General features: G+C 37.5%; 2 protein-coding genes across 2 annotated transcripts; both read left to right on the plus strand.

The window, feature by feature from the left end:
• The first annotated feature begins 9,515 nt into the window (after window positions 1–9,515).
• LOC147549973 (uncharacterized) lies at window positions 9,516–11,614 on the plus strand. The gene is made up of 4 exons (XM_086668407.1): window positions 9,516–10,089; window positions 10,171–10,801; window positions 11,193–11,283; window positions 11,360–11,614. Exons 1-4 carry the CDS (start codon window positions 9,516–9,518, stop codon window positions 11,612–11,614), a joined length of 1,551 nt encoding a protein of 516 aa, XP_086524533.1.
• A 2,226-nt stretch (window positions 11,615–13,840) lies between these two features.
• Window positions 13,841–16,750, plus strand: LOC147549974 (em-like protein). Its single transcript, XM_086669396.1, has 2 exons — window positions 13,841–14,140; window positions 16,340–16,750. The coding sequence occupies exons 1-2, from the start codon at window positions 14,020–14,022 to the stop codon at window positions 16,528–16,530; spliced, it is 312 nt and encodes a 103-aa protein (XP_086525522.1). The 5' UTR covers window positions 13,841–14,019; the 3' UTR covers window positions 16,531–16,750.
• Window positions 16,751–17,625: the final 875 nt, after the last annotated feature.

Raw genomic sequence — 17,625 nt, forward strand, 5'->3', positions numbered from 1 at the left:
AAAGATTTCGCATGGATACTGCATACCCTCTTAGCACTCTAATGGTTGTCAGATCTTTAGATACTGCAAAAGATCCTTATCGTCCTAAAGAAGATAATGAAGCACTACTTGGTCCTGAAGTACCATATTTAAGTGCAATTGGTGTTTTATTATATTTGGCTCAATGTACTAGGCCTGACATTTCTTTTGTAGTAAATTTATTAGCCAGGTTCAGTTCGGCACCAACAAAGCGACATTGGATGGGAGTAAAACATATTCTTCGATATCTTCGAGGAACTACTGACATGGGATTATTTTATTCGAAGAATTCATCCAATTGTTCACAAATAATAGGATACACCGATGCAGGATATCTCTCTGACCCACATAAAGGAATTTCACAAACATGTTGTGTTTTTACTAGTGGCGGTACAGGTTTCTCATGGCGATCAAGTAAGCAAAGTATGTCTGCTACATATTCTAACCACTCAGAGATTATAGCTCTTCATGAAGCTACCAGAGAATGTGTATGGCTCAGGTATATTATCAGTCATATTAGAATTTCTTGTGAACTTCCTGAAATTACAAAGTCACCTACCATTATTTATGAAGACAATGCGGCTTGCATTACTCAAATCAAGGAAGGGTATATTAAAGGTGACAGAACGAAACACATTTCGTCAAAGTTATTTTTCTCGCACCATCTACAGAAAAATGGTGAAATTGATATTCAGAAGATACAATCATGTGAGAATTATGCTGACTTGTTTACCAAGTTTTTGCCTACTACAACGTTCAGAAAACTAGTAGAAGGTATCGGAATGCGAAGCCTGAATAATCAAATGATGTAAAACTAAACCGGTCCCCAATATGATATTCATCAGAAAGAGAATATTATCGTGTAAAGATTTTCACATCACTAATACTAGATATCTACGCCCTGTACTCTTTTTCATTCGTCCAGTTTTTATCCCAATAGGTTTTTCTGGCAAGGCTTAACGAGACAGCATTTTGCGTATCCAGCTCCACTCAAGATCTCTATTGATCAGTTTTTATCCCACAAGATTTATTGAGAAAGTTATTTCGCGTAATGGTCATCCAAGGGGGGGGGGGTGTTATATTACATGTGGCTGCCCATGTTATTAGAGATCAAGTTGCTATTGGGCTTTGGTAGTTGCCCACATAATCCCCTATAAGCTTCTCAAGGATAAGATGGGAGAAAACATGAGGTGGTGTTAGTTGGGTGAGTCACTATGATGACAAACATGAGGTTCGTACATCAATTAGGCTTTACCATCTTTAAGCTCCACGTTGTCCACATCTCTTGCTATAAATACACCATTTTGACATTAATTATGGTATGTAAGTTGAGAAGAGTATACTTATACATTTATAAGAAAACAGAGTTTGGGTATTTAAGTGCCTTTACTATTTAAATTATCTCTCTCTCCTTTGTACAATAACGACAACTTTCTTATTTTTGCACCTACGACTGAACTAAAATTGGACACAGGAGCTATAGATTTCCAGCCACAGGACCCTAGTCAGAATACTAAGAAAAGGAAAATGATTTATTACCCATCTTGTTCACTCCCCACCCTACCGTCTTGCTGACATGTCATCTAAATGAAAAAGAAAAAAAGTAACTGTTACTTACCATCTTATTTGCCGTTAACTCCAACCCAGATGTCCCCAGCTGTCCTTATACTCCAACCGTGAATCCTAGTTGTCCCTTAAGTTAGACCAAATCTAACCGTCCGTCGTAGCAGCAAGCAAATAACCTTAGATTCATTTCATTCCTTAGTATCAGCAAGCAAATAACCAACACAACTCCTAACCAGCCGTGATATTCTCCGTAAGTTTGTCTCATAAAAAAAAACTCCTAACCAGCCGTGATATTCTCTGTAAGTTCATCTTTCTCTCCCTCTTTGAAATTTCAAACTTTATCCTTTTGATTTAATCTTTAAATGTATCAAAAATATGTCAAATTTTTGAGACCTAGTGATGAGTCATGAAAATGCCTCATCTGAATATCTTAATTTAGACTAGTTAGTCTAATTCGAGCTGTTACTCTGATGTTTTGCTTGTGTTTCCTTGCTCAGGTACCTTTTTCAGAGTTATGTGTGCAAAACGGATAAAAGTCGGAGAAATGCAGACTAGGGGTATTTTGGTCATTTTGTGATTCTGATCTCATGATCAGTATTAGTGCTCGGATGGAAAGTAGAGTCCAAGACGAACCCGTAGGCGAAAACGGAAGTCAAATCGGAGTCCGGATGAATAAATTAGAGCAAGTCAAAGTTCGGGTCAAATTTGGTATACTAAAAGTCAAGAGAGACACGTGGCATGCATCCGGCAAGAAATCGAATGAACCAGGGAATACGCGGGCTACTGTCGGTCACGTCCAGAGGTACACCAAGCTGTACGCGTGACCCGGACAACCCAACCCGACTCGATGACGTCAGCTGACGTCATCATCTTCCTCTTCCTTTTATAACCGAGAGCTGTTTAATTTCTTGAAAAGGAGATATTTCAAAATCGAAACAGAAATGGAAAGAGTAATAGAAATGGAATGTTTGTGAAAGAAAGGAAAGGGAGATAAGGAAGGGAATCAATGGGGTGTCGGTGGCTCTCTACATAAACAAAAGAAGAAGGAACAGAGGGGGATCTCTCGACAGCTAAGAAGGATCGGGTTGTAGAGAACAAAGAAAAACAGGGAGGATAGAACAGGAGAGATCATCACATCATCATCTTCTATATTTCATTTTCTTCTTTTTGTAACTCTTTAGTGAGAGAAGAGTTTGCAGAGAGAGAGAGAGAGAAAAGAGAGATTCTTATCTCGGCTATAACAGTAGAGAGAGAGAGAGATAGAGAGGTTTTGATTTTTCTTTCATCTATTCAATTGTAGTTCCTGTTATTTGTGAGAGAGAGAGGAATTACAGAGAAATTAAAGAGAAAGAGAGATATTGTAGAGAGAGAGAGAGAGAGAAAACCGAGAGCTTGTTAATGGAGTTTTTCTTTTGATTTTTGATTTTCTTATTGATTCCTCTATTTCTTAGTGAGAGAGAGATAGAGAGAGAGACTTTACAGAGAGATATTAAGACAAGAGAGAGAAAACAGAAAGGATTAGTGAGAGAAATAGAATCGAAGAAGGTGAGAAAACTATTTTCTCTCAAGGAAAATATTTCCGGGAAGACGAGAAAATCGCTTTCCCGGAGGGTCTGTTTGGCAGGATCTCAGAAAATCAGAAGGAAATTGCTTCCCTAAGGCTCTGTTTGGCTGGAAAATTTTGTGAGAAATCTAACTTTTCTAATTTTCTTTTCTTTTTCCATATATTCAAGCTTCAATCCTTTATCATGAAGAACTAATTTTATATCTAGGGTTTAGATGAAGTCGTACTAATCAATTTCTCGACAATTTATTAGAGTTTTTACCATTTTTAACGATGAAACCTTCCGAGTTTTCAGACCGTTCATGGACTGAAAACCTGAGTTATACAAAGAACAATCAAATTAAACCAAAAATTAATTTGTCGTTAGAATTTTTAGGAAAACGGATTCAAAAACCCTAGGTTCCCTTTATCTGAATATCACTTTAGTATTATTTTATTTTAAATTGTTATTTGTCTTTTTGTTATTTAAAAAAAAATATATATTACCCATCAAATCATTTCCTGAAAACCTAATAGTTTTAAGATTAGAATCAAAATTCGACTTAGTCTCTGAGGAACGAACCGGTCTTACCGGATATTATTACAACTTGACACCCGTGCACTTGCGGGTGTAGACCTATTTAGGAAACTTTTTAGGCCCATCACCTAGGGTTTTGATTTAATCTTTTAGTGTATCAAAATGGGTAAGGGAATCATTTTCCTTTACTTATTCTAGATTTGATTTTGGTTTCAATTCTTTTAATAATGAGATAACAAAGTCAAAACATGAATTCATTCCTTTCTATTTAGTTTCTGTTTTGAGTTAATTGGTTGGTAAGAAAGGAATCACTTAGATGCTTTCAGGTGGGGGTTGGCTGTTTCTTTTTTATTGTCTTTCCTGATTCTCTTTTTCTTCTACTTGAATTGCATGTTTTCTATTGTTGGTACTATCTGATTTCAGTATTTGGCATGGAAACTTTTACCTGTAAATGGGTTCTACTTGCATTTCTCATCTTTTGTTTTCTCCTCTTTCCTCACGCAAGCTCAGTTTATCGTCTAAAACCCTTTTACTTTTTACACTTTTGTTGAATTTTTACAGATACCTTCAATCAATTTCATTTTTCTTTGTTTTCAATAGATTTGATTTTTATCTTTCATGGAGTTTTTGTGTTTATGTATCTGATGATTATATATTTTGTTTATATAGATTTAGGGAAAGTTCATATTGTCAAAGTTTAATAGGGTTTTAGTGATTTTGCTATTGCTGATTTCGTCATACTAGTTGTTTAGTGTTAAATCATGGAGGTTTTTATGCTTTTGATTCTACTTCATCTCTAGTTTAGATCATGAATAGGAGAATTTCAAATATACCTTGTTCTTGCGGCGGTGGCAACATGGAAATAAAAGTATCCGCATCAAGTGCAAATCCGTCAAGAGAGTATAACAAGTGCCCTTTAGGTGGTGATCACCCGAATGCTTTCATGTGGGCTGAACCTCCGAGATGTGAGAATTCTCAATCTTCAATTCCGGCCAATTCTACATCACTTAAAGATGAAGTCGTAACATCTCAACCAAAGATGGGGGCAAAAGTTGAAGATCTTCTAGCTACCTTAGTTTTTTATGTGCAAATTTTGATAGTTATTTCCATTGTACATCTTTACCATGATTGGTGAAGATCTTTTTATATTTTTTGTTGTGTAAAATGAAATGAAGAACTTGTAACCGTGTTTTGTATTACGACCTAAATGTTGATGTTTGTTCTTTAATTAAAATTAAAATTAGGTTGTTCATTTTTGTTGATCTTTGTGCTTCAATATCTCATGGTTACAAGTTAACAAAAAAACTACTTCAATATCACATGAATATAAGTTCAACAAACATATATTCGAATTAACAAAAAACTTCTTCAATATCACATAGATATAAGTTCCATAAACATGAAAAGTTAGCAAAAAGAAAACAACTTCAATAGCACAACTTGAAGAACCATAAACTTCACAACTTCAAGAGACATCCTATTGACCTGCATAATGTGAAAAATCCTATAAACTTTCATGTCACAAAGAAGTTCAAAATATCATAAAAGTTCAAGAGATAAACTATAAATTTACCATCATATCATGGCTCTACTCGATTTAATAACTCTTGAAAATTGAAGCAATGAGTTGATTCACATTGACCTACATTACACAAGAATTAAAATGCAATACACAATCATATATGATAAAAGATATAATAAAAAGTAGTAAATACATACACTTCCGTAAGGATTATAATGACCGTAAAAGGGTTGTTGTATTTGCTCAAAAGAGTTGCTTTCTTGGGTGAGCGGGGCATCATTAAGATTGTTCTCTTCGGCGCATTTAGCATCCTGTGAATAAGAAAGTTATTTTACATGCCCAAATGGTTAGTAACAATAAAATACTTTCACGACATTGAATTTTTACCTTGTTCCTCGAGGGTTTGAAACTTTTAGCTTGTAACCGTGTAGAGCGAGCTCTCCCTTTACGCCTACTACCTTGTGGATCGAGTATTACAACTTCTTCACCATTAACATTTGAAGGGGGTGGATTAGCTCTTGCGTGTTGAGTTGTCGTATCAACGGATTTATATAAAGGTATTGTGTTTTTTTCTTTTTCACACCACTGAAAGTATCTTTGACAACGCTGCTCATCATCACAGGCCAAGTCTGCTACTTCAGTAAAAGCACAACACAATTGATCATAACGGACAAGATCATCACTTAATTCTGTCGAGTCATATCCAACCAACCTCGTTCAAACTCATCTTCGTATTGGGAATCATATACTAAATCATGCAACTTGTAGTTAATTCTGTTGTAATTTTTGTCACTTCCTAACTTTTGAGGCAACTTCTTCAATATATGCCATAAACAAAACCTATGCCTAGTGTGAGGGAAGACTTTTACGATGGCAGCTTTCATGGCTGCATCTTGGTCTGTAATTATTCCTACAGGATGGGAGTTATGCATGCAAGTAAGCCATGTCTCGAATAACATACAAATGAATTTATATCCTCATTCGCAATCAAACCACACCCAAGTAAGACTGTATGACCGTGGTGGTTTACACCAACAAATGGAGCAAATGGCATATCATACCTGTTTGTTAGATACGTAGTATCAAACGTGATTACATCCCCAAATTCTTTGTAACACTTTTTGCTCCTCCCGTCTACCCAAAATAGATTCTTCAAATGACCTTGCTCGTCCTGGTCCATGCAATAGAAAAAGTCTTTGTTCTGTGTTTGCATATTCAAAAAGTAACGTTGTATTGCAACAACATCACCTTCAACAACGGCTAATCGCTTAAGTTGATCTACATAATTTCGACAATCTCTTTCTGTTGCGGTAACATTTTCATAACCTTGTGCATCTTCAACAATTGTACCATAACTCTTATACATTCGAATTCCTGCTCTTTCATTTAATTCTAATCTTCTTCTAACAGAAGGCGTAATATTTCGATTGCATTTGTAGAATCGAGATTGAGTAGGACTAAGAACATGGTTGTGATTAAGGAAAGACGATGTTATTCTCCATTGCTCGTCTACTCCAAGTGTCGCTCTAACACAAACTTTGCAGTCTGTTTGAGATTTAGGTCTGGGTTTTAAAACATTTGCAGAGTTGCTAGGCTTCTTTCCTTCACGAGCACATGAGAAAGTAACGTATCTAAGAATACCATCAGAGCCTTTTTTACTAGATCGCTTCTGGATCGGAAATCCTGTCAAAGCCCCATATTTCTTAAAACATTCAAATATCTCTTTACTCATGGTAAATTTGGATCCAACCTTTAGTAACTCTTGTAAATTTTCTATACTATTTTCTGACCCATCATGGTTTTTTTTCACTTTTTTTCCCGTCATTTTCATTATCCATTTCTTGATTATCCTCATCACTGTCTATCTCTACATCGTCGTCTTCCACCTCTACTACTTTTTGTTTACAAGGTCTCCCTTCCATTTATGCTACAAATATTATCCGAAAAAATGATAAAACTATAAATTTTTCACAAAATAAATCTATAAATGATGATAAAAGAAAATAATGTAAATATTAACATTATTGGAAAGAAAAAAAATGAAAAATTTGAAATAAAAAATTACCTCAACCAATTGAAATCTTGAAATGAACCAATTGAATCCTCAAAAATAAAAATTCCAATAAGCTTTTATCCACACCTAGTTTGCTTCCATCTTTAACTCACAATTACAGACAGTTTCCTTAACGAAAAAAAAAAATTACACACAGTAAGATTGAGTTGGTTTATTTAAAGATCAAGGTTATTATACAGGAAGGTTATAGTTGGGTTCCTATTAATTAGATGGGTACTTTGATTGACGGGTTATTAAATCTCAATTGCCAACAAGAAAGAAGGAAGCACCATCCTTATCAATTAAGTTTTTTTCAAATTTAATTGTCAAAAGACAAAACAGTCCTCCCTTTACTCCGTTACCAACCTTTACTCCGTTAACTCCCCTCATCTTTACTTTTTCAAACATTTCCAACATGTTTCCTGTTTCCAAGAGAAAAGTGACTTTTTCCTGGACACGTCACCAAGACGGTAGGGAAGGAAGTAGAGTTGACGGGTCCCCTATCACTATTGCTAAGAAAAACACAAAGTATTACGTGTTAGGTCACTTGTTTGAATATTATAGAGTTAATTCCTATATGGTCCCCTACTTTGTGACCAGCTTCCTTTATGGCCTCATTTTTTTCGTAAATTCAAATATGGCCCCCTTTTTCAAGACGCCGTGTAAATGTCGTTTGGTCCAAACATTTTATCCCTAATCTACCCTTACCAGGGTTAAGGAGCGTGCGCAGAGATGGTGACCTCAACAGACGTGGGCAGCGCGATATCTTCCTAATGTATCTCTTCCCTATGCATGTCAAATCCCAAAAGTCACATTTTGTTTCATCTTCTCTACCTAATTTTTTCTCTCTCCTTATTCACCTTTCCTTATCTCTCTACTTTTCTTTCTCAGAAGCCACAACGAAGCAGTTCTTTGTTTCATCTTACTAAATCTTCACAAAACTTTAACAGAATGTTCTACTCAGACTCGTCGGACGAGGAAGAGCGGCACAATTTCTACTCAGGCTCGTCGGACGAGGAAGAACGACGCAATTTCTACTCCGGCTCGTCAGAGCAGGAGGAGGAGGAGGATTTATCTTTTTCCGGTACAGTTGATGTTCAAGTACATTACGGTGGGTTGTGGAAAGATGATCTCGAAATCTCTAATGCAAGCTATAAGGACTACGAGGGTTTTCTGAATATGATTTCTACAGAGATGAACTTGGCTAAGAGAGGCGTTTTGATTAATCTGATGAGCATTATTCAAAGTGAGAAATGGTTAGTGTTCATCACGGCAGATGAATACTTACAACAAATTTTCTTACAGGCTAGACCCGATGCTGTAGGTGGAGGGTTTCTACACTTTTTTGTTTTTGAGGAAGAACTGCAGATTCCCCCCCCCCCCCCCCACCCCTCCTAAAATGTTGTTACTTGAATGGAAGAAACCTCCCGGGACCAAATCGCGTGGGCGTGTAGGGTATAAACGTAGGCCTCTAAACCCTAGAAGGCCAAAAAAGCTTGCTTCAAAAGGAGATATACCAGTTCATCATGCATGCATAAAAGAAAACCCTTTTGTGGAAGATACAGTTATGCCTATGGGTGAAACAGAAGGTCCCCAAATCAATTTTGTGGAAGATACGGTTATGGATGAAACCCAAAATACTGAAGGCAATATTGGGGGGAAGATACTGTAATGGTTGACAGAAACGAGAATGTAATGAATATTGGGGAAGATACTGTAATGGGTGATGTAGATCAGGGTGAAACAGAAAGATCAGTGGGGGTCAAATTGGAATTGAAATTGATGAAATAATGGAGTAGATTTGGTCTGAAATTGAAGGGGGCCAAGAAAGAACTGAAGACCTAGGTGGCCAATCAGGAACTGAAGAGCTAGGGGGCCAAGAAGGAACTGAAACAGTAGGGGGCCAAAGTGGAATTGCCTCCAGTAGTAACTACAAATCCTTCGATTGGGCGAATTTTGATTGGGATGGTTTCATCAGTGGAAACGATAAAACATGGAGGTGTACTTTAAGAGATATGGTGGGACCTTCTGACCTTGTTGGTACACAGGCTTAAGTTGTGACAGAAGATGTTGTGATAGAAGATGTTGTGACAGAAGATGTTGCTCTGGATACAAATGATCCAGGTACAGGCGACTTTGGTGGGGATGTTGATCCTGAAGAATGTTATCACAGTAGCAGTTCAACCGAAGAGGAAACACAGGAAGACAACCAATCTGAGGACGATTCGGGAGATTATTTTGACACAAGGTTTGAGCAGTTTGACATTTTGTTGAAATGACAAGTAATGTGTACGAAGATGAAGAAGCAGGAGCTGAGAGAGAAGATGAAGGTGGACTACGAATTGGTATGACCTTGGCAACAATTGAAGAGGCAAGATTATACGTCAGGAATTATGCGATTGCCAATCAATTTTTCTTCAAGCAAGTTAAGAATGAAACAAGAAGGTTGAAGTTCAAATGCAGAGATCCGACTTATAGTTGGACTATCTACATTGGTCAGAGGAAAGATGGACACACGTATCGTCTTGGTCAGAGCAATCTGGTCCATACTTGTACTGCCGAACCTGAAGATAAAAATGTTCTAGCAAATGCTAATTGGTTGGCAGGCCTGTTCTTGGAGGAGTTTACACGAGACCCAGATATAAAAGTAGGGACTATTATTGCATGGGTGAAGGAAAAACATGGTGTAAATGTCCGATACAAGACTGCTTGGAATGCTAAGAACATAATGATGGAGAAGATTAATGGGAATTTTGAAGAAGGTTATAGACTGGCTCCAGAGACGGCACGACAGACACTACTTTCAAACCCAGGAATCATTGCCACTATTTCGAGGGACGACACCACAAGTATGTCTTCCTTTTTGGCCCCCTTTTTTATTGTTTTCCTTTTTGGCCCCCTTTTGTAATTTTTTCGCTTTTGGCCCCCAGGTAAATTCACTGGTATGTGTGTTTGCTTTAAGGCTAGTATTGATGGCTGTTTAGCTGGGTGTCGCCCTATATTAGGTATAGATAGATGTTTTTTGAAAGGAAAATATGTTGGAGTCTGCTTGTCCATACTTTCTTTGGATGCTTCAAATGGAATTTTTTCGATAGCTATCTATATCTGTAGGAATGAGTGCAAAGAAACATGGTTAAGATTTCTTGAAACAGTTGGACCTAGACTGATGCAACACAGTAAACCACTTACAATTATCTCAGACAGGCAGAAAGGTTTAGTGGATGCTGTTGACATTGTGTTTGGGAGTGGAAGACATAGGTTTTGTTTTAGACACATGTATAAAAACTTCAAACAGAAACATCCTGGTCTACATCTCGAAGAGATTGCATGGAATGCAGCTAAGTCATTCACCAAGCCAGACTTTGATAACTGGATGGCTTTGATGGACAAAACAAGCTCTAGTGCTAAGCAATGGTTGATGAAGGAAGACCCCAAATCATGGGCCAGATCTCATTTTGATGTTGATGCCAAGTGTGAGCACATAACAAACAACTTTAGCGAGAGTTTCAACAATCAGATAATGAAACTGAGGGATAAACCACTGTGCAAAATGATCGAAATGTAGTGGTTAATGGTTATGTCAACTATATACAATCAAAAGATGCAGGCGAAGGAATGGCGACAAGATGGGTTAGTTCCTAAAGTGGCAAAGTTTCTTGAAACACAAAGGGCTAAGATTAGGTATTATACTGTTCAACCTTCTGATAATACATTGTGGAATGTGAGTGTAAGTTCAGGCACTAGATGGCAAGTTGATTTGACAAATCAAACTTGCACATGTTGCGCATGGTAAATATCAGGGTTGCCTTGTATCCATGCCATGTCTGTTTTGGTGCCAAGGAGGGAAAATTTAAAAAGGTAAGACACATAGTTTCTTTCTTTGCCCCCTTGTTCCCACTTATATTAGTCCTTACCATTTGTCTTAATTAACCTTTTTTTTGTCTTTTAACAGGTTTTGTAGCCCTTTTTTCACAGTAGCTTCATACTCCCTTACCTATGGGCATCGAGTAACACCTATTCCTGATGAATCAGCATGGGGAGAGGTAACTTTTTGACCCCCTTTATGTGTTTACAAGTTCACTTATTTAAAATTTCCTTTTTGACCCCCTTTATATGTAGCCTGCGTATGTTGTCCGACCTCCTCTACTCTCAAGGCCAGCAGGCAGACCCAGGAAAGAAAGAAGGAGAGACATGTCAAAAGAAGGACATGGACAGAGAAGGAATATATGCAGCACTTGTGGTAATGTTGGCCACAATAAGAAGTCTTGTAGAGGAGCTCCCCCTCCCCAAACTGGTGCATCTTCAAGTACTGCAGTTCCTCCTCCAACTGGTCCATCTTTAAGTACTACTAGAGGTGGAGGAAGAGGAAGATGAAGTGGGGGCAGGAGAGGTGGGGGAAGGAGAGGTGGTGGCAGAAGTGGTGTACAAAATGAGGGTCAGCAAGAACAACAACAAGAGCAGCAACAACAACACAGAGGTGGAGGAAGAAGAGGTGGGGGAAGAAGAGGTGGGGGAAGAAGAGGTGGAGGGAGGACTTCTGTTCAACAACAACAACATCGGGACCAACAACAACAACAGGACCAACAACCTCAACAGCCTGAATAACAGTCAAGACCAAGATTGGTTATTCCACCAATCCCAGATGCCCACCCTATATTCCCAGGAAGAAGAGGTAGAGGGAGAAGAGGTGGAGGGAGCAGAGGCAGAGGCCTGTGGAGTTGGTTCAACATGAGCCGAGATGCAAGTGATGAGTAATGGGTTGCTAGTTACTGTTAGTTATTCTGTTTTTTTTTGTGTTAAACCTTGATACATTGGGTTACATTTTGTGTTAAACCTTGATACATTGGGTTACATTTTGTGTTAAACCTTGATACATTGGGTGACATTTTGGGATAGTTAGATGTTTATGAATGTTGATGTTTGTGATGTTTATGGTTGTTGATGGATGTTTATGAGTTGTGTATCAACTTTTTGTTCACAATGATATTTATGTTTGTGATGCTTTATACTTGTGCTTCTAGTCCTTAGTGACTCCCTAAAACCTATCTTCTCTACATTAGGTATCTATTCCTCTGTGGACCCCTTCACAAATGGAATGTGAATGTCAAAAATTCCTCTGTGACCCCTTTAAAACCTATCTTCTCTACTTTAGTTATATATTGCTTTTTGACCCTCTTCACAAATGGAATATGAATGTCAAAATTCCTTTGTGACCCCCCCCCCCCACAACATATCTTCTACATTAGGTTTCTATTCCTTTTTGGCCCCCTTCACAAATCGAATCAAATTGACAAATGAAGAGATTCGTCTGAGTAGAACAATTTATGGAATTTTTACTGTAATTAACATACAAGAGACTTTTCATTCATTAATTATACTGAAACTTCACATAATCAAGGTACATAAGATCACATTGAATTCTTCTGAACAAAATCCCTACAGAACTGATCATAAGGTATTTGGATTGACACCATTCGTGGTTCTGCTTTAGATTTTTCTACACTTTCAACCCAGTTAGATAACCAATCGAATTTGTTGCAGCGTACACAAGACATAAACTTCCTTTGATAATTTTTGGTTGTCAAAGATGTACGGATCTTCCTCCTGCCTGTGCATTGTGGCTATGGACATGGAGTGTCAAACCATGGGCACTCTTTCGCCCAGTGATCCACAAAACCGCAATGAAAGCAAGATTTTTCCACCACCGACTTAGAGCTGCTGGATCCGTCAAGTGAAACCTTACCTGGTCGAGCGCTTACAGAAACATCTTCATCCTTAACCTCACTCTTCGCCACCACCGACTTAGAGCTGCTGGATCCGTCAAGTGAAACCTTACCTGGCCGAGCGCTTACAGAAACATCTTCATCCTTAACCTCACTCTTCGCTTCATTTAGCCACTGGAATTCAAGGCATTTGTAAAACTGACAAGAAAGGTATTTTCGCACTTTACCTTCTTTGCTTATGGAGGCAGACACAAATCGAATACCAATGCAGTTTGGGGTTCGGCAGGGACTGTAGATCCATGGACTCTCTAAACCACAGTGTCATTTTTCATCACAGATCTGACAAAACTAGAGAGAGAAACCATAGATTAGAGACGCAAATGGGAGAAGGAATGGGAAAGGAACACTCGGACTACAACTTACCATCTTATCTGATGCATCACCTCCACCCATTAATCCAGACGAACCTTTCCGCATGTCAATGGCAATATCTGATCTGTTTAGGGTAAAATGGCGTTGATCGACTGAGTAGAGAGAGTTGAGAAGTGAAGAAGAACTTCTGAATGGGGTTTGATATTTCTTGAAAAAGAAGATGGAATCGTAATTAATGGCACATTTGTAGTGATTTGACAACATCGGGAAGGAGGAAAGTAGTCTGCTGAGGTCACCGTCTCTGCGCACGCGCCTTAACCCAGGTAAGGGTAGATTAGGGATAAAATATTTGGACCAAACGGCATTTACACGGCGTCAGGAAAAAGGGGGTCATATTTGAATTTACGAAAAAAAAGGGGGCCATAAAAGAAGCTGGTCACAAAGTAGGGGGCCATATAGGAATTAACTCAATATTATAATATCCCATTACTTCGTTGGCACCCATGCATACAAACTAGATAAATCACACATTGACTCTCTCTCTCGTGTCGCCTAAACCAGGACTCTTTGGCTCTTGCCATCCTCATCTACACACGCGTCTCACTTCTCATATAAAAACCAATCACCCCATTTATCTTTCAGTCACTCCAAGAACAAATTAAGAGAGAAAAGGAAGGAAGAAATATGGCATCAGAACAGCAACAGAATAGGCCAGAACTTGAAGCCAAGGCAAGACAAGGAGAGACTGTTGTCCGTGGTGGCACAGGGGGTCACACTGTTCAAGCTCAGGAGAACCTTGCTCAAGGTAATTAAACAAACCCTATTTTATAATCTAAAACCCTAATAATACTTGATTGGTGCTTTTCTTTTCCATATTCATATTTAAAATGATCTAAACCAATTTTTAAATGGGTTAGATTAAGTTTAGTCATTGCTGCCAGCTGACTGTGTGTATGATCATAACAAGTCAGGTCAGTCATTTTTAACTTGGGTGGTGTTTCTTTTGTCATTGACTCATCTGATGACTTTTTTTTTCGTTGAGAACATCTGATGACTTATATGACCCAAATAAATTCAAATGATTTTAAAAAGAAACATCACGAAATCACACAAAAAAATCTGGAACATCTTGCTTAATTGTCAATGTGATCTAAATCCACAAACGAAGCGCACACGTACCACCTACACCTTACCGTCTTGATGACACAAGACTGCCCATATAAGACCCGGGTCGTCATTTCTCACTACATGGCTGTCGTCATTTCTCACTATATGGGTGGTCATCGAGATTAGGGGTGAACATCGGTCGCGTAACTGACTTTTCGAGGGTTCGATTATTGTAAATCTCAATCCGAATCAATCTGTTCATGCCTTCATGGTTTTGTTCGGCTACCGAACCAAACTGATGAACTATGCATGAACACTTTGGTTCGGTTGGATAACCAAACTGAAGTACAAAATTTTGAGTTTTCGACTTTAAAACCTGCTACAATTATACTTAAAACGTGCTAAAAATTAATATTATCTCACAAACCATTAAGTCTATAGGTAAGCAGGGGCGGATCCATGGGGGTGCGAGGGGGTGCGGCCGCTCCCCCTGGATCCGCCCGAAAAAAAAAAATAGTAGAAGTAGATATTTTTTCAATATATATATAAGTATGTCTAAAATATAAATGACGTGAATGTAATACCATGACAAAAACAAGTCTTTGGCTTAATGGTTAAAATTTGGGTTTTAGTGTTGGAGGGACTGTGAGGGTGTGAGTTCGAACCCATCTACAGGCATATTTTTAGTGGTTTTTTACATTTATTTGTCTAGGCCTATATATAGCGGTTCATGCATAAACTTGACTCAATGGTTGATGCACTGACTTTTATGTGAATGGCTGCGTGAGATATTGGGACCAAATCCCACTTTATTAAGCAATCTTAAGTATTTTTAACTTTAAATATTTCAATTATCCTAAAATTTTTTAAATTTCAATTTAATTACCCTAAAAACTATAAATTCCAATAAATCTACCATAAACTCCTACAAATTTCAATTCATCTAACATAAGTCTTATACAATTCTATTTAACTATCCTAAATCTTATAAAAATCTTATAAACTTTAATTCATCTACCACAAATCTATACAAACTTCAATTCTTCTTATTACATTTACGATATGAGGCAGAATGATGATCTTTCAAATTTAGACGAGATTGGAGCTCTTGCTAGAACATTGGTGGAAACTACGAGAGATAAAACATATCATTTAGTTTATGTGTTTATCACTTTAGCACTAACTTTGCCGGTTGCAACTGTCTCCGTTGAAAGAGTTTTTTTTAGCTATGAAACTAGTTATAACATGCTTAAGAAACATGATGAGTGATTCGTGGTTCAATGATAGTTTAGTAGTCTTTATTAAAAAAGAAATTTTTAGTGAAATTGACAATGAGTCGATTATATGAACATCCAAAATATGAACTCTCGTGGAGGTCAATTGCATTTGTAACCGTTGATGCATTAATATACTTAATGAATATAGGTATTGTGTTAATTACTACGTCTGCAAAAAAAAATTATTTAGGTATATAAATCTGCACCCCCTAAGTGAAAATCCTAGATCCGTCCCTGTAGGTAAGTGATTAATTCGACATAGTTATATAATATATAAAAGATAATAATAAATGGTTTGGTTTGATTTTTTCGGTTATCCGTCAAACAAATCCATGGGCCGGACCAAACCCTTCGGTATTGACTTTTTAGTATCCATTGGATCAGTTTGGGACTGTCAAAATCTGTTTGAATTGGATTGGTTTGGCGGTTCGGATACTAAATGTACACCCCTAATTGGGCGGTACTAAAAAACATCAGGGGCAATGTCGTCATTTCTCACTATAGGGCCCGGCCATCATCGAGATAGTAAGTGGAGGCCGTGCAGAACTCATTTTCCTAGAAAACAGAAACACTATGGCTGTTAATATGTGTGTAAGTGATGAGTTTGGTGAGTGAATTAGGGCGGAGCCGTGGAGGGCAGACAAGGAAGGAACAGCGTGGGACTGAAGGATTTAAGGAGATTGGTAGGGAAGGCGGACACTCCACCCAGTCTGGTGGCGGTGGCAGCAGTGCTGGAGGAATTGCAGCTGGTGGAAGAGGTGCTGAACCAGCTGACGATGATGATATCGACATAGACGAGTCTACTGGCTGAAGAAACTGTTAAAGCCGGGTTAATATTATGCAAGTTTCTGCTGATAAATCTGTTTTCTTGATGCATACAAGAGTAGAACCACTTTTAGTAGTAGTTTACCTAGTAGTTAAAATAGAGTAGCAGTTTGTAATTTGGGTCTGTTTCCAATATGCAAGTAACTAATAACTAGTGAACCTTGCTATTAAAGCTAGCAATCTTTAGATAACCCTAGTTCCAAAAAGTTAATGACTGAGAAGGGTAATTCAATGAACACAAAAGGGTTTGTCAATTCAAATAGGTTCAAAATATTCAACCAAGTCTTTTTTTTTCAAAATCCCAGAGAATAAGTCACTCATCATTCAAATTATATTCAATAAACTTCACATCAATTATGCAACTTATTTTGGTCAAAGTATCACACTACATAATTAGATTTACAGACTTGTAGGATATCTTTCTTAAAGTATGACTACTATGAAAGAGGAAAATGCCTTAAACCTTTAGATGTTCAAATTGCAGTGTTTTGTTTTTTTAACAAGAGTTCACTTGTTACTAACATCAAATTGAGTATCAAAATTTATGTATCTATACTGGTTAGAAAGGAAACAAATTAACGAAAACCCCGAGTACAAGTTACTTTCGTCAAACATCCAAAGCTAAAGTAAGGAAAATTTAGAACCACTTCACACAATTAAAGGAACAATTCAAAGAAACAAGTCAATGAACTAATGAATACGGTGGGCGAGAGTAAGGACTTTGTACATGGAAATTGATCAAGGAGTTGCACACAAGGGCAATTGATCAAAGAGTTGCACACAAATCGACGGAGACAATGACTAAAAAAGAGTATTAATACATAATAGTTTTGGACAATATAGTCATTTGCCGGACTCTTTAATCTTTTTTCTACTATTTATTTATGTGTTCGCTACTATAACCTAATTGGCTAACTTTAATCTAACAAAGTTTTAACCTCCGTTATGATTCTTATCTCTTCTTCTATATTCTTCTTTGTTTATCACTATTTGGTAAATATCTTACAAAGAAAACAAAATCAAAACAAACATAATCAATTGTGCCCTTATGATTACAATTGTTTGCACTTGGGATCTCATC

This window comes from Eschscholzia californica, unplaced genomic scaffold (assembly GCF_041429995.1).
Source record: "Eschscholzia californica isolate CP2 unplaced genomic scaffold, dmEscCali1.0.p SCAF_3, whole genome shotgun sequence".
Taxonomy (NCBI): Eukaryota; Viridiplantae; Streptophyta; class Magnoliopsida; order Ranunculales; family Papaveraceae; genus Eschscholzia; species Eschscholzia californica.